At 37.1% G+C, this 18,325-nt stretch overlaps 1 protein-coding gene across 1 annotated transcript in view; it reads left to right on the plus strand.

Annotated features, from left to right (window-relative positions):
- The first annotated feature begins 1,386 nt into the window (after positions 1-1,386).
- Positions 1,387-18,325, plus strand: part of LOC138308747 (uncharacterized) — a 36,509-nt gene continuing 19,570 nt past the window's right edge. The window contains exons 1-10 of the mRNA XM_069249771.1: positions 1,387-1,393; positions 1,619-1,762; positions 2,121-2,212; positions 5,939-6,050; positions 7,392-7,498; positions 9,526-9,652; positions 10,169-10,289; positions 13,607-13,692; positions 17,075-17,280; positions 17,637-17,696. Of these exons, the coding sequence (XP_069105872.1) occupies positions 1,387-1,393; positions 1,619-1,762; positions 2,121-2,212; positions 5,939-6,050; positions 7,392-7,498; positions 9,526-9,652; positions 10,169-10,289; positions 13,607-13,692; positions 17,075-17,280; positions 17,637-17,696 (1,062 nt within the window). The remainder of the gene's footprint in view (positions 1,394-1,618; positions 1,763-2,120; positions 2,213-5,938; positions 6,051-7,391; positions 7,499-9,525; positions 9,653-10,168; positions 10,290-13,606; positions 13,693-17,074; positions 17,281-17,636; positions 17,697-18,325) is intronic.

An 18,325-nucleotide genomic window follows, 5' to 3' on the forward strand; every position in this document is an offset into this window, starting at 1 on the left:
TACATGGGATACCATACCCAGAAAATGTCAGGTAACGTTTAATTGTACATGGGATACCATACCCAGAAAATGTCAGGTAACGTTTAATTGTACATGGGATACCATACCCAGAAAATGTCAGGTAACGTTTAATTGTACATGGGATACCATACCCAGAAAATGTCAGGTAACGTTTAATTGTACATGGGATACCATACCCAGAAAATGTCAGGTAACGTTTAATTGTACATGGGATACCATACCCAGAAAATGTCAGGTAACGTTTAATTGTACATGGGATATACCATACCCAGAAAATGTCAGGTAACGTTTAATTGTACATGGGATACCATACCCAGAAAAAAATGTCAGGTAACGTTTAATTGTACATGGGATACCATACCCAGAAAATGTCAGGTAACGTTTAATTGTACGAATGGGATACCATACCCAGAAAATGTCAGGTAACGTTTAATTGTACATGGGATACCATACCCAGAAAATGTCAGGTAACGTTTAATTGTACATGGGATACCATACCCAGAAAATGTCAGGTAATGTTTAATTGTACATGGGATACCATACCCAGAAAATGTCAGGTAACGTTTAATTGTACATGGGATACCATACCCAGAAAATGTCAGGTAACGTTTAATTGTACATGGGATACCATACCCAGAAAATGTCAGGTAACGTTTAATTGTACATGGGATAACCATACCCAGAAAATGTCAGGTAATTGTTTAATTGTACATGGGATACCATACCCAGAAAATGTCAGGTAACGTTTAATTGTACATGGGATACCATACCCAGAAAATGTCAGGTAACGTTTAATTGTACATGGGATACCATACCCAGAAAATGTCAGGTAACGTTTAATTGTACATGGGATACCATACCCAGAAAATGTCAGGTAACGTTTAATTGTACATGGGATACCATACCCAGAAAATGTCAGGTAACGTTTAATTGTACATGGGATACCATACCCAGAAAATGTCAGGTAAACGTTTAATTGTACATGGGATACCATACCCAGAAAATGTCAGGTAACGTTTAATTGTACATGGATACCATACCCAGAAAATGTTCAGGTAACGTTTAATTGTACATGGGATACCATACCCAGAAAATGTCAGGTAACGTTTAATTGTACATGGGATACCATACCCAGAAAATGTCAGGTAACGTTTAATTGTACATGGGATACCATACCCAGAAAATGTCAGGTAACGTTTAATTGTACATGGGATACCATACCCAGAAAATGTCAGGTAATGTTTAATTGTACATGGATATACCATACCCAGAAAATGTCAGGTAACGATTTAATTGTACATGGGATACCATACCCAGAAAATGTCAGGTAACGTTTAATTGTACATGGGATACCATTTCCTGAAAATGTCAGGTAATTTTTAACTACTATATATTTTTGTAACAGGAGAAGAGAAAATGTAACGCCCCGGACTGGGATTTCAAACTGGAACCATTTGAACATTAGCAGATGGCTCTACCGACTGAGCTACCTGGTCACTGATGATCGACCGAGTGCAATCCCGCTACATTTATTTTTAAAAATAAAAAATAAAGAAAAAAAATCCTTCAATTAGATTTAAGATGTAAAAGGAATGAGTTGGTGCGGCTTTAACATTTTATATAAGGTACAGTTTATTAGTGATTATATTGTGCAGGACGGCGTGTGACGTTGAGACCATTGTGCGACAACATGGATCAGTTCCAGCTACCATTGGAATCCTGGCAGGAAAAATCAAAGTTGGTAGGTAATATAGTAGAAGTTGGATAAATTAAACATCAATGACTCAAACTTTTGAGGTGTTGAACACATCATGTGATCATTCGGTCCAGGCTTTTTAAGTCATCTGAATCTTAGTTTGTAGTTTAACAAGAGCCAGTCTCTACAAAAATCTTCAGAGGAAGTCTCTGTTATCTTCAGAGTACAGGTCTATTTATTTCAGTTCAGGAGTGGATATCAATATAGTGATATCGTAATTCGTGGAATATTGAGGATGGTAACAATTTCGTCTAGGGTGGGTTTTTTTTGGTGAGTTTTTCATTCTGATGAAGTTTGCGTGTGTAGTTAGTGTGTTGTAATCTAAACTGACACTGTGTTACAGGTCTGAGCACTGAAGAGTTAGAGTATCTAGCTAAGCCGTCTAGGACAGTGGTGAAAACATCCAGACGTGATCTCCCTGTGGTTATAGCAGAGGTGAGTCTCCTTATTTACTTAGCTAAGTCGTCTAAGACAGTGGTAAAAACATCCAGACATGATCTCCCTGTGGTAATAGCAGAGGTGAGTCTCCTTATTTACTTAGCTTAGCCGTCTAGGACAGTGGTAAAAACATCCAGACGTGATCTCCCGGGGTTATAGCAGAGGTGAGTCTCCTGTAGCTAAGTCCTCTAAGACAGTGGTAAAACATCCAGACATGATCTCCCTGTGGTAATAGCAGAGGTGAGTCTCCTTATTTACTTAGCTTAGCCGTCTAGGACAGTGGTAAAAACATCTAGACGTGATCTCCCAGTGATTATAGCAGAGGTGAGTCTCCTTATTTACTAAGCTAAGTCCTCTAAGACAGTGGTAAAAAACATCCAGACGTGATCTCCCCGTGGTTTATATCAGAGGTGAGTCTCCTTCCTACTAGCTAAGTCCGTCTAAGACAGTGGTAAAAAACATCCAGACGTGATCTCCCTGTGGTTATAGCAGAGGTGAGTCTCCTTATTTACTTAGCTAAGCCGTCTAAGACAGTGGTAAAAACATCCAGACATGATCTCCCTGTGGTTATATCAGAGGTGAGTCTCCTTATTTACTTAGCTAAGCCGTCTAAGACAGTGGTAAAAACATCCAGACGTGATCTCCCTGTGGTTATAGCAGAGGTGAGTCTCCTTATTTACTTAGCTAAGCCGTCTAAGACAGTGGTAAAAACATCCAGACGTGATCTCCCTGTGGTTATAGCAGAGGTGAGTCTCCTTATTTACTTAGCTAAGCCGTCTAAGACAGTGGTAAAAACATCCAGACGTGATCTCCCTGTGGTTATAGCAGAGGTGAGTCTCCTTATTTACTTAGCTAAGCCGTCTAAGACAGTGGTAAAAACATCCAGACGTGATCTCCCTGTGGTAAGTTGTTTATAGCAGAGGTGAGTCTCCTTATTTACTAAGCTAAGCCGTCTAAGACAGTGGTAAAAACATCCAGACGTGATCTCCCTGTGGTTATATCAGAGGTGAGTCTCCTTATTTACTAAGCTAAGTCGTCTAAGACAGTGGTAAAAACATCCAGACGTGATCTCCCTGTGGTTATAGCAGAGGTGAGTCTCCTTATTTACTTAGCTAAGCCGTCTAAGACAGTGGTAAAAACATCCAGACGTGATCTCCCTGTGGTTATAGCAGAGGTGAGTCTCCTTATTTACTTAGCTAAGCCGTCTAAGACAGTGGTAAAAACATCCAGACGTGATCTCCCTGTGTTTATATCAGAGGTGAGTCTCCTTATTTACTAAGCTTAAGCCGTCTAAGACAGTGGTAAAAACATCCAGACGTGATCTCCCTGTGGTTATAGCAGAGGTGAGTCTCCTTATTTACTTAGCTAAGCCGTCTAAGACAGTGGTAAAAAACATCCAGACGTGATCTCCCGGTGGTTATATCAGAGGTGAGTCTCCTTATTTACTTAGCTAAGCTGTCTAAGACAGTGGTAAAAACATCCAGACATGATCTCCCTGTGGTTTATATCAGAGGTGAGTCTCTCCTTATTTACTTAGCTTAGCCGTCTAAGACAGTGGTAAAAACATCCAGACGTGATCTCCCTGTGGTTATAGCAGAGATGAGTCTCCTTATTTACTTAGCTTAGCCGTCTAAGACAGTGGTAAAAACATCCAGACGTGATCTCCCTGTGGTTATAGCAGAGGTGAGTCTCCTTATTTACTTAGCTAAGCCGTCTAAGACAGTGGTAAAAACATCCAGACGTGATCTCCCTGTGGTTATAGCAGAGGTGAGTCTCCTTATTTACTAAGCTAAGTCGTCTAAGACAGTGGTAAAAACATCTAGACGTGATCTCCCTGTGGTTATAGCAGAGGTGAGTCTCCTTATTTACTAAGCTAATTCGTCTTAAGTATAGGAGAAACACCGAAAATTAGATAAGTCAAGATAATGGACAATGCGAGGCCTGAAGGGCGGAGCATTGTTTATTATATTGTACATTATTATGGAGGGATACATCTAGAATTGTCTCTGGAAAGAGTGTTTCTGAGGCGCGAAGCTCTTTCTTAAAACTTTTCCAGGGAGGCTAGATGTATCTTGACCATGATTATACCGAACAATGAAAAAAAAATCTCTGTACATCTGGCTATTTGTGTTTAACTAATCTACAACGTTGCCATTGTTGGTTGGTGCACGAGGCCTTCAACAAGGGGTTATTTCAATGGGGGTTATTTCCCTCGGGGTGGTATTTTCCCTGGGGTTACAATTGAAAATCTAACTTATTCAATGTCATGTGATCAGGTAATATGTGACTTACTCTGAGGTTGTTTCTCTTACTATGCACTCTGATTGCAGAATCATTGTGTACTCCTTCAACCAAGTTTGTACTGAACATGTCAGCACAGTAAATGTTGTAATATGTCTTTGGTCGTGCATGCATTGCATGAATCTTTCATGAAATTACCATGACCAATGTTATTACCAGAGATTTTTTTGTGAGCTCGAGTTCTCATCACTCTATGAGTGGAGCACTATAAGAGGAAACATGTCAGACAGTGCAGATCAGATCTTTACGAAGACAAACTATCTAAAATGATTATCAAACTTCCAATAAAAACTTCCATAAGAGAGTTTATTTTGTGATGAATTGTTAAATTTAACTGCTCTTTATGTCAGAGGTCCATACCATTCATTTGGATATAACTTGTCAGAAATTCACAAGATATGGATGATTTCCATTGAAACGTATTAATTTTGAATATACCGCTCTACGTTATGAAATGAAGAATATGATTGGTCCTAAAACATAATATCAAGATTTAGTGGATCCTAAAGGAAACTACATTGAAATTCAGTGAAAACAACAAAGTGATGAAAAAAAAAGCTTAAAATTTCAAATTTGTTCAGTAAGCTTTGTGTGATTCTTGGATAAGGAATTATACCAAAATTATTCAATTTGGGAAACATGGATTTATGTGTTACGTGTATGTATTCAAGAAATTAATCAATTAACAGAGAAATTATTGGGAAATATACCGAAAGCATTCATTCAATTTTCAAAGAAAGAAAGTACACATATCTATCTAAAATTAAAACTTCATTGTAGGAATTCCTGTGCTGTCGAAATACTAAAGAGTCTTGATTTTCAACACAAGGAGTAATTTTATGCGTTGTGGTTGATGTGATTGGATTTATGCTGATGTCCACGAATCAATATATAAAACAGAAAATATGTAATAATATGTATTATTGAAGTTTTCTATTACATTTAATATGTGGCATTTGATTACATTTATTTGTTATTAATCGGTCCAATTTTACAATGCTGCATGTAGTGTCACTCTCTACCTTTCATTGTACATTAGTTTACCTGGAACTGTAGATTAGTTGAAACTAATGAGTCTCCTTATTTACTAAGCTAAGTTATCTAAGATAGTGGTAAAAATATCTAGTGTTAAGTTTAACATTTGTCAACAGAAGTTAAAGATGCTTCACCGCCGACACTGCATAAATGATACATGTACCCATTATTTGAACATTAATTGGTGTTAAACATGTATAGACATGTCTTATTAACAAAAAAAATGATATCATTATATAAATAGTTTATTACTTTTAGTGCATTTAACTTAAGCTACCTTAAAAGAATGCATGTAAGTATGTAGGTATAGACATGGATCTGCATTAAACAAGGGCTGCATGGTCTTGACAAGTAATATTGTACTCGTACATATGTTCTATATGACAGCGGCGAGACGGAGGGACCACTGTCTCCGGTACCATGGTGATAGCCAACATGGCCGGGATCTCCATATTTGTGACGGGCGGGATTGGTGGTGTTCATCGCGGAGTGGAAGACAGTATGTAAATACACTAATGAACTCAAGTTTCAAATTTTTAGCTCGCCTATTCGAAGAATAGGGGGAGCTAATGTTGTCACCCTGGCGTCGGCGTCAGTGTCGGTGTCAGCGTTGGCGTCCCATTTCATGTTAAAGTTTTTGAGCAAGTTTCTGTTTTGTCAATTGTTTAAGCATACATGTAAGTCATCATAAATGTTTATGATTTTATTTTCCTAATGTGTATGGATGCTGAACGTGATAATACAACCAATTTGGGGCCCTTTAGGGGGTTTTTGAGTCTGTTAATTTGTCATATATTTCCATGTTAAAGTTTTTGAGCTAGTTTCTATTTTGTCAATTGTTTAAGCATAAGTCATCATAAATATTTATGATTTTATTTTCCTAATGTGTATGGATGCTGAACGTGATAATACAACCAATTGCGGGCCCTTTAAGGGGTTTTTGAGTCTGTTAATTTGTCATATTTCCATGTTTAAATAGTAAATACTTGAACATCAACTTCTTCTGAATAGGCGAGCTTTGCTGGTCGCCAACAGCTCTTGTTAAAGTTGCTTATGGCTGAACTAAAAGCCTTTATTAAGATAGGTATGTGTTGGACCCATCTCCTGTTGATGCGTGCGCATCTGCTGACTTTTGGTATTGACAGTTCGCCAGATAAACAAACGATAGCTATGTCATCATTCTGTTTATATTGTTATAATGTCATATTGACATAATTCTAGTTTCCTTAACTTCTGTAATGAAGTAAGAAATTGAAGTTAAGGAATTCTGTCAAGGTAAGGAATGTCAATGAAACTGAGCTCTAACAATACAACTATTATGAAAGTTGTTAAAGATGCTCCACTGCCAACAAACATAAGTGATATTCATCATTTGAACAATAATTGGTGTTTAATCGTGTATATATATGCCTAATTAACACGAAAAAATTAATATAGAATAATTTGTTTCCCCTTTGATGTATGCACAATCAGTACTTCATTTCATATAGAATATAGTGCCATGGAATTTTTTCGGGATACAATTAATTATTTTTCATATTTTTAATTTGAAGTAAAATTAGAAACTCAAACTTTTCAATTGTGATTATGGTGTAAAGAAAGTAACTTTTGTAACTGAAGACAAATAATAAACTGTATGCTCCTGTTTTTGATAATGAAAAAAAACCCCATTTGTCAGCGGTGAATCATCTTTTGAAAAGAAAACAAAGATCTCCTAAAAGTGTAAGGTACTGCCATTCATTTCTACAATCGTTTGAACAGCACAGATACATGTACAACAAGCAGTTACCAATCCATAGCTAAAGTGTACAGTTAGGTATATTGATGTGTTTCTATCCAGCTATGGACGTTAGTGCTGACCTCACCGAGCTGGGACGGACACCGGTCACTGTCATCTCATCTGGTGTCAAATCTATACTGGACATCGCTAGGACACTCGAGTTTCTGGTGAGTTCTTAAGTTCTGTGTGACTCTGAAGAGTGAGTTTTGATTAATATCATAAAATTTCTATACCATGTGAGTTTGTCAGTCCTTGGTGAGATAGTTAATTCTTTGTGAGTTTGAGAGCCATGGTGAGATCTATAAGTTCTTTGTGAGTTTGAGAGTCCATGGTGAGATTGTATTTCTTTGTGCATTTGAGAGTCGTTGGTGAGATTCTGAAATCTTTGTGAGTTTGAGAGTCCTTAGTGAGATTGTAAGTTCTGTGTGAGTTTAGGAGTTGGTGACATTGTAAGTTCTATTTGAGTGTGAGAGTGAGTTTAGGAGTATTTAGAGTTCTTGGTGACATTGTTAAGTCCTATGAGTTTGGCCGTACATGGTGGACATTGTAAGTCCTATGTAAGTTTGGCAGTACCTGGTGGCATTGTAAGTTCTATGTAAGTTTGGCAGAGTACTGATGACATGGTAAGTTCTTATGTAAGTTTGGAAGTACATGGTGACATTTATTGTAAGATGTAAGTTTGACAGTACATGGTGTCATTGTACGATCCCCCCAATGTAAGTTTGGACAGTACTTGGTGATATTGTAAGTCCTATGTAAGTTTGACAGTTCGAGTACATGGTGACATTGTAAGTTCTATGTAAGTTTGGCAGTACATGGTGACATTGTAAGTTCTATGTAAGTTTGGCAGTACATGGTGACATTGTAAGTTCTATGTAAGTTTGGCAGTACATGGTGACATTGTAAGTTCTATGTAAGTTTGGCAGTACATGGTGACATTGTAAGTTCTATGTAAGTTTGGCAGTATATGGTGACATTGTAAGTTCTATGTAAGTTTGGCAGTACCTGGTGACAGTTCTATGTAAGTTTCTATGACACTTGTAAGTGCTAATGACAGTGACACTTGGTGAACATTGTAAGTCCTATGTAAGTTTGACAGTACTTGGTGACATTGTAAGTTCTATGTAAGTTTGGCAGTACATGGTGACATTGTAAGTTCTATGTAAGTTTGGCAGTACATGGTGACATTGTAAGTTCTATGTAAGTTTGGCAGTACATGGTGACATTGTAAGTTCTATGTAAGTTTGGGAGTACATGGTGACATTGTAAGTTCTATGTAAGTTTGGCAGTACATGGTGACATTGTAAGTTCTATGTAAGTTTGGGAGTACATGGTGACATTGTAAGTTCTATGTAAGTTTGGGAGTACATGGTGACATTGTAAGTTCTATGTAAGTTTGGGAGTACATGGTGACATTGTAAGTTCTATGTAAGTTTGTACCCATACATGGTGACATTGTAAGTTCTATGTAAGTTTGGCAGTACATTGGTGACATTGTAAGTTTCTAATGTAAGTTTGGCAGTACATGGTGACATTGTAAGTTCTATGTAAGTTTGGCAGTACATGGTGACATTGTAAGTTTCTATGTAAGTTTGGCAGTGACATTGTGACATCTATGTAAGTTTGGCAGTAATATGTAACTTTGTATTCATGTAGTTTGGCAGTACATAGTGACATTGCAAGTTCTATGTAAGTTTGGCAGTACATGGTGACATTGTAAGTTCTATGTAAGTTTGGCAGTACATGGTGACATTGTAAGTCCTATGTAAGTTTGGGAGTACCTGGTGACATTGTAAGTTCTATGTAAGTTTGGCAGTACATGGTGACATTGTAAATTCTGTTTGAGTGTGAGAGTCCTTGGTGAGATTCTAAGTTGTGTGAGTTTGAGATGTTGTGATCATAAGTTCTTGGGTGGTTACTGTTTCAGATTTTTTTTGAGATCACAGAAATTTTTATGAATATGATATTGCAAATTTTATGAGTAAAATAATAATATAAAAAAAAAACCTGCCAGGAATTTGAATGCAAATAAAAACAATTAATATTCAATATTTCTCATTGAGTTAGAACTCAGGAAATTAATTAAAATAAAATAATTGCTGATTTGTTGGATGGACATAGTGAAAGTGCAAAATGAAAACGCCACAAAAACAAAGTTTAACTAAAATGAAGTAAAATTTGACTTTATTTGTAGGAGACACAAGGGGTATGTGTAGCTAGTTATGGACCAGGTCAGGACTTCCCAGCCTTCTTCACGCCGAGGAGTGGACTTAAGGCACCATACAATGTCGAGGACCCAGGAAACGCAGCGAGATTGATAGGTGAATATGGGTTCATTTTTGGAAGTGGAAATAATTTGTTTGTGCCCATATTGGAATAATATGGGATTTTAGCTCACCTGGCCCAAAGGGCCGGTGAGCTTATGTCATGGCGCGGGGTCTGTCGTCCGTTGTCCATCCGGCCATCAACATTTCCTTTAAATCGCTGCTAGTCATAGAGTTCTGCATTGATTGTAACCAAATATGGCCACAAACATCCTTGGGTGAAGGGAAACAGAACTTGTATAAATTTTGGCTCTGACATCCTGGGGGCAGGAGGGACGGGGTCCAATGGGGGAATTAGAGGTAAATATTCAAATTCCTTCAGAAAAGACACAATGAACCTGTATTTAGCACATTACTTGGCATTACAAACCAGGTGAGCAATACAGGCCCTCTGGGCCTAGTGTTTGTTTCATTTTTGTTTGATGATTTGTGAGAGTGTTTAATTAGTATGCATTTTTATTAGTGACAAGGATTAATAATCTGATACATTATATTTGCCTTTATTGTGTATAGACACCCATCACAGACTCGGCCTAGACAGTGGTATATTGTTAGCTGTACCCATACCAGAGGAACAATCTGGGCAGGGCCAGATCATAGAGGAAGCCATTCAGGTCGCTGTGTCAAAAGCAAGGTAAGACTTTATTGACATCTCACGAAGTCAAAGGTAAGGAACTTTACTGACATCTCACCAAGTCAAAGGTAAGGAACTTAACTGACATCTCACCAAGTCAAAGGTAAGGAACTTTACTATCATCTCACAGCAAAGGTAAGGAACTTTACTGACATCTCACCAAGTCAAAGGTAAGGAACTTTACTGACATCTCACCAAGTCAAAGGTAAGGAACTTTACTGACATCTCACCAAGTCAAAGGTAAGGAACTTTACTGACATCTCACCAAGTCAAAGGTAAGGAACTTTACTGACATCTCACAGAGTCAAACTTAAGGAACTCTACCGACATCTCACAGAGTCAAACGTAAGGAACTTTACTGACATCTCATAGAGTGAGAAGTAAGGGACTTTACTGACATCTCACCGAGTCAAAGGTAAGAAACTTTATTGACATCTCACCAAGTCAAAGGTAAGGAAATTTACTGACATCTCACAGAGTTTAAGGTAAGGAACTTTACTGACATCTCACCAAGTCAAAGGTAAGAATTTTACTGACATCTCACAAAGTCAAAGGTAAGAATTTTACCGACATCTCACAAAGTCAAAGGTAAGAATTTTACCGACATCTCACAGAGTCAAACGTAAGGAACTTTACTGGCATCTTATAGAGTGAAAAGTAAGGAACTTTACTGACATCTCACCGAGTCAAAGGTAAGAAACTTTATTGACATCTCACCAAGTCAAAGATAAGGAAATTTACCGACATATCACAGAGTCAAAGGTAAGAAACTTTACTGACATCTCACAGAGTTTAAGGTAAGGAACTTTACTGACATCTCACCAAGTCAAAGGTAAGAATTTTACTGACATCTCACAAAGTCAAAGGTAAGGAACTTTACTGACATCTCACCAAGTCAAAGGTAAGGAACTTTACTGACATCTCACCAAGTCAAAGGTAAGGAACTTTACTGACATCTCACTAAGTCAAAGGAAAGGAACTTTACTGACATCTGAGTAAGGCAGACGATTATGATTTTCAAAGACAGCTTTTCAGATTTTTAGCTCACCTGGCCCAAAGGGTTGGTGAGCTTATGTCATGGCGCGGCGTCCATCGTCCGTCCATCCATCATTATTTCCTTTAAATCGCTACTTGTCATAGAGTTCTGCATGGAATGTAACCAAATTTGGCCAGAAACATCCTTGGGGGAGGGGAACAGAGCTGGTATAAATTTTGGCTCTGACCCCCCCGGGGGCAGGAGAGGCGGGGCCCAATAGGGGAAATAGATGTTAATCCTATAAATCGCTACTAGTCAGAGAGTTCTGCATGGATTGTAACCAAATTTGGCCAAAAAATATCCTTGAGGGAAGGGGAACAGCTCTGACCCCTCCGGAGGCAGGAGGGGCGGGGCCATTTAAAGGAAACAGAGGTAAATCCTTTAAATCGCTACTAGTCATAGAGTTCTGCAAACAATGTAACCTAATTTGGCCAGAAACATCCGTGGGGGAGGGGAACAAAATTTATATAAATTTGGCTTTAACCCCCCAGGGGCAGGAGGGACGGGGCCCAATATGGGGACATAGATATTAACCCTATAAATTGCTACTAGTCATAGAGTTCTGCATGGGATGTAACCAATTTTTGGCCAGAAACAATTTGTATAAATTTTGGCTCTAACCCCCCAGGGCAGGAGGAGCGGGGCCCAATAGGGGAAATAGATGTTAAATCCTATAAATTGCTACTTGTCCTAGAGTTCTGCATGGAATGTAACCAAATTTGACCAGAATCATCTTATTAGGGAAAGGGGAACAGATCTAGAGTTCATATAAATTTTGGCTCTGACCCTCAGGGTGCAGGAGGGGAGGGTTCCAATAGGGGAAATAGAGGTAAAAAGTAGGTGAGTGATACAGGCCCTCTGGGCCTCTTATTTACCAATAGGCAAATCACAGATTTTCACAACAACTTGTTTAATATACAGTAAATTAGGGAAACATATATATATATAGATATATATTATTGATTAAAGATCTTTACAATTTTCATTGGCATTATCTGCATTAGCCATACTTTTGAAAACTAATGAAGATGGTAGTATTAGTGAGTGATGAAATGATGTAATGAAATGACGTGATGTCATATGATGTGAAGTCAATATTTATTTCAATAAATCGCGGTGCATTGCATCAGAATACCTTGGCCCCTATAACAGACTAATAAATCAATAACAAAATGTCACAAAATCTTAACCCAAGACCTAGATACCTGATCTCAATCACTTACAAATATTTGATTTTTTTTTCGCACACCTGTAAGATATAGAAAAAACCATCTATATATATATATATATGTGTGTGTGTTCAGAGTACAAAATTATGCTGTCTTGGGCCTCCTGGTTCAACCATCTCATCTGCGCTTCGAATTCAATCATTGCACGTAAAACTATAGTTCGAAGAAAAACGATGATCAATCAGTACACAATGATTTAATAATTAAAAACCACAACCAACAATTAACAAATATTGATTTTTTGTAGGTTAATTCGAGGAATTGTTAAACGTAAGAAAGGTGATATTCCCCGAGGCTGAAGACTGAGGGAAATATCACCTTCAAGAGTGTGACATCACCGATTCAAGTGTATGATGTCACATGCTAGGAAGGATGTATGAATGGGCTAAAATTCCGCTGGAAATTGTATAAAGGTGCCAGACAGATAGGATGAGATAGAAAAATCTAGCACTGGCTATCATGTGAGATTTTCCTGTCCCAGGTACAAGATAATGAGTTCTGATCGGACAAGCTGTTTGTATGTACAAAGGTGACACTTGTATTTAGAAATTAAAGAATTTTCTGACAAAGGAAATACATTGTAGTCTTAAATTACAAAGAAAAATATGAATATAAGGAATAAAGTTTGATTTTGTTTAAGTTATGTTAAGCTTAAATTACAAAGAAAAATATGAATATAAGTCATCTAATAAGAATAAACTTTGATTTTGTTTAAGATATAGTTATTATAAGCCCTGTCTATTCTAATATAAGGAATAAACTTTGATTTTGTTTAAGTTATGTTATAAGCCCTGTCTATTCTAAGCTTCTGGCTTTGGCAGGATAACATGATTTAGTGGTAAATAATCATTATACCAAAGCTATTCCTTAACAGAACATCAACACCTTATACATTATACAGCCATGGATGGAATGGATGTGAGCTATATAATTAGGTACTAGACAGTAATATTAGTTTTTGTTGTTGTTTACAGTGAGGCTGGTGTATCTGGTATGAGCTTTATATTCCGTTATTAGACAGTAACATTAGTTTCTGTTGTTTTTATTTTCAGTGTGATGGGTGTATCTGGTAAGGAAGTAACCCCTTTTATACTACAGCAGGTAAATGAGATCACTCAGGGAGCATCTCTGGAGGCTAGTATCCTTTATACATTATTGTTGCAATATCTATTGTGTAGTGGACGTCCTTGCCATGAAATAGTGGGGCACATGGTGTTGTCAGGTCCCACTCCCACTTTAATATAGGGATGCTATAGATTATTACATGAGTGGCTATCTGATATGGTATATATCAAATTATTCAACGAGTTTGATAAATTTAATAAACATGAGTGTAAGATTCTATTTATCACATTACTTTTGTTAATAGAAATATAAGCAAAACTTTAAATTTCGTCTCTATATAAAACACTAGAAATCCGGATTAGATGTGACATTTTGTTTGCAGAAACAATCATGCGACGTCATATATATATTTTTAATATGACATCAAAACATTACATCATAATAGTGTTATTACACATGTGTCTTCAATGTTTATGATGTGGCTAGACGGGCCAGTTATGTGATAAATTAATTTCTGCATATTCTTATGTTGTTTTTTTTTTTTCATTTCAGAATATTTTATTGTCAAATGTTAAAGATAATCGGAATTGGGCAACAGGCAACATGCCTATATATATATACATGCCCTCTCCCTACATATTAACAGTACATACAAATCAATATAAACATGTATATATACATAAATAATCTCAAATGTTATTTTTAGCCCACCATCATCTTCCATCCGTTAACAATTCTTGTTACTGCTATTTCTCAGAAAGTACTAGAGGGATCTTTCTCAAATTTCATATGAAGGTTCCCCTAGGGCCCTAGTTGTGCATATTGCATTTTGGGACTAATCAGTCAACAAAATGGCCGCCAGGCAGCCATCTTGGATTTTGATGGTTAAAGTTTGTTTCCGCTATTTCTCAGAAAGTACTAAAGGGATCTCTCTCAAATTTTACATGTATGTTCCCCTAGGGATCTAGTTGTGCATGCATTTTGGTACAAATCGGTCAACAAGATGGCCGACAGGATGCCATCTTGGATTTTGACAATTGAACTTTGTTACCACTATTTCTCAAAAAGTACTGAAGTGATCTGTCTCAAATTTCATGTGCATGGTCCCCTAGGTCCTTGGTTATGCATATTGCATTTTTGGTACAGATCGGTTAACAAGATGGCCGAGAGGAAGCCATCTTCGATTTTGACAATGAAGTTTGTTAACGCTATTTCTCAGAAAGTACTGAAAGGATCTGTCTCAAATTGCATGTACAGGTTCCCCTTGGGGTCTAGTTGTGCATATCACATTTTCGGACTGATCGATGAACAAGATGGCCGACAGGCCGCCATCTTGGATTTTGATAGTTGAAGCTTGTTACCACTAATATCTCAGAAAGTACTGAAGGGATATGTCTCAAATTCCATGTGCTGTTTCCCCTAGGTACTTGGTCCCTGGTTATGCATCTTGACCCCATCTTTGATTTTGACAATTGAAGTTTGTTAACGCTATTTCTTAGAAAGTACTAAAGGGATCTGTCTCAAATTGCATTAGCAGGTTCCCCTAGGGGTCTAGTTGTGCATATTTTATTTTGGGACTGATTGATGAACAAGATGGCCGATAGGCCGCCATTTTAGATTTTGATAGTTGAAGATTGTTACCACTATTGCTAAGAAAGTACTGAAGTGATCTGTCTCAAATTTTATATGTAAGTTCCCCTATGACCTTATTTGTGCATATTGCATTTTGGGACTGATCAGTCAAAAAGATGGCCGACAGGTAGCCATCTTGGATTTTGATAATTGAAGTTTGTTACTCAGAAAGTACTCAAAGGATCTTTCTCAAATTGCATATGTAGTAATATGTACAGCTTTAGGAAAAGTTTGAAAAGCAGAGAAAAGATCCCTCTTTTGTTTGTCAGACATAGATAATTCTTTGGTAGGTGCCAAGATCCCTCTGGGATCTCTTGTTATCTAATGATGATAATATCCTAAAACATCAAGCAAGATATTGATAAACATCATATACAAAATGTCTCTTAGTTTATCTTCTTATGTTTCCCGGCGTTGTCATCATTACTGCACAGATATTGACTATTACTGGTAGCACATATGGCAAACAAGCAAATCAAACTTTAATTGTTAAACATGGAATCTTTGATAGTGATGAAACTTCTTCATAGGCAATGTTTTTACAGTATTATTCTTCTTCTTTATAGTAGCAATTTTTGTTACTAATATAAATATACATGTAAATTGCCTTTGCATGAAAGCCTTTTTGTTCATTTGAAGAATAAAGATGACAAATAGTTATGCACCGTCTGCCATTCATCGTGCTTAAACTTTTGCATTTAAAATGCTAATCCTCCTTAACCGCAAAGCAGATTTCAACCATATTTGGTCTGAAACATCGTTGGCACAGAACTATCATATTTCATATCAATGACTTTGGTCCGGCCCCTAGGGGCAGAGGAACAGGACCAATTAAAGAAAAGAATTCTTAATTTTAGCTTTAAAACAATACTCCTCTTTAACATTTGGATGGATGGCAACCATATTTGGTTTGAAACATTGTTTGAAAAGGACTATCATATTTCATATCAATGAGTTTGGTCCGACTCCTTGGGGCAGAGGGACGGAGCTTTAAAAGGCAAAATTTTCTTAATATGAGCTTTAAAATTAACCAACTTTGGTTTGAAACATTGTTTGAAAAGGACAACCATATTTTATAAATAAAATATTAGGTCTGACCCCAGGGGACAGAGGGGCGGGGCTCAGAAGGGGGACCTTTAATACAATTTGGCTTTGAAATACCTTAACACTTCAGTGGATTACATTCATATTTGGTATGAAACATCATTCGGGAAGGACAATTTTAATTGTAATAACGAGTTAGATTCAACCACTAGAGACAAAAGGGCGGGGCTCAAGATGGGGAACTTTGATGAAATTTGGCTTTTAAACTCTACAGTACTAACCTAAAGCCTCAAGTGGATTACATCCGTTTTTTGGTGTGAAACATCATTAGGGGAAGGCAGTTATTACTTTTTGGGTTGATCTGAAATCTCAGATGGTTGCCACTGCTGCCATCTTGAAAACACATTTTGAACTTCTTTTCAAGTTCTACATGTGTGCTTTGGCTGAAACTTGCCTGAAATGATCCTTACATGGTCCCACCAAGTGTTTTTATTTTTCAGTCGTTACTAAATCAAAGGTGGCCACCAGGAAATCATACCTATGCTAATGGAATTCTTATACCACTGTTGCCATGGTTGTCAGATGACCATTAAGGCCCTTGGGCCTCTTGTTATGATTATAATCAATTTTCATGACTTCAAATTGCCGATAAAATTACATTAAAATTTGATCACACACAAAAAGTAAGTTGGTTTATAAAACAAAGCCTATATTTGATGTTTAGGAACATAGATATGTTACAAAATGTGTACAATATCTTATCCTTTACATCAGTAAAGATGTAGCTCTGATCAGAAACAACGCCAAGGTCGGTAGTCAGATAGCACATCAGTTGTCTGCCCTTAGAAAAGCTTCACCAGATGGCAACAGCAAAACAGGAAGTGAGGATATCACCATGGTAACAGCACCACGTATCAAGTCAAGGTCAAAATCTCAACAGTCAAGTTCAAAATCTCTACAGCCAAGCAAAGGCAAGGGAAGAGTGGTATGAACTTTGGATTAATTACCAACACATTTCTATATAAACAGTTGCTTTGATAGTATTGGAAGTTTTAAGTTTCCTTCCTCTCAGGAAGACAAACAAAATATGTTTAGTGCATAATTATATACAATGATAATTATTTGAAACATTGTGTTATTGTTATTGCAATCTATCAAAAAGTCCTTGAAAATACTAATTTTGTCATATGTTGTTCATATTCTTGATTTTAGGAACCATTTTTTTTCATTCAACTAACAACCATTTTTCAGGAAACCTTAATTAACAAATTTTATATTAAAATTAATTAATGTATCATGTGCTTGTTAAATATGATAAGATCATTTTGATTTCCACCACAGGTTGTGATAGGAGGAACCAATGTAGACTTTTATGCGATGGTAAACAAAGAACAGTTGAAGGTAAACACTCAGACACAATCTTTGTCGTTGATGCTCAATCCTTCTTCATACTTGTACTTCTACACCGTCTTTGGAGCGCTGTTAAAATACTCTGGTTTACACCTTTGATCCCTCTGCCGATACATTTTACGATTATGAAACACCTACAGGAGGTTGGAAACCTGCACCTTCTATTTAATTTTAATTTTTCTTAAACAAATTTTAGGGTGATTGGGTGGTGTAGTGGTTAAGCCACTCGCCTTTCACCTAGCCGGCCGGGGTTCGATCCCTGGCACGGACGTGAAAAGGTCAGGGGTCACCTGCCCGATCACGTGGGTTTACTCGGGGCACTCCGGTTTCCTCCCACACTAAGATCCCTCGCGCGCTAACATCCGGGCCATCGAGAGTGATATGCATAAGTTGTATAACTTGTTTCGTAATCGATGTTAAATAGATAAAGTTTATATTTATTTAATTTTACATTCAAACATAAAGAAAATACCAGGTAGTGTAAGGTGGGTTAGTTGACCCTATTGTAGAGAGCAATCAAACCATAGCTAAAACACAGGACCTTATGTGAGTGACTATGTGATGAGATATTTATTCAACAAGTTTAATTACGGATTAACCTCTTACTTTGCTTAGTTTAT

Source organism: Argopecten irradians, chromosome 15 (genome assembly GCF_041381155.1).
Source record: "Argopecten irradians isolate NY chromosome 15, Ai_NY, whole genome shotgun sequence".
NCBI lineage: Eukaryota > Metazoa > Mollusca > Bivalvia > Pectinida > Pectinidae > Argopecten > Argopecten irradians.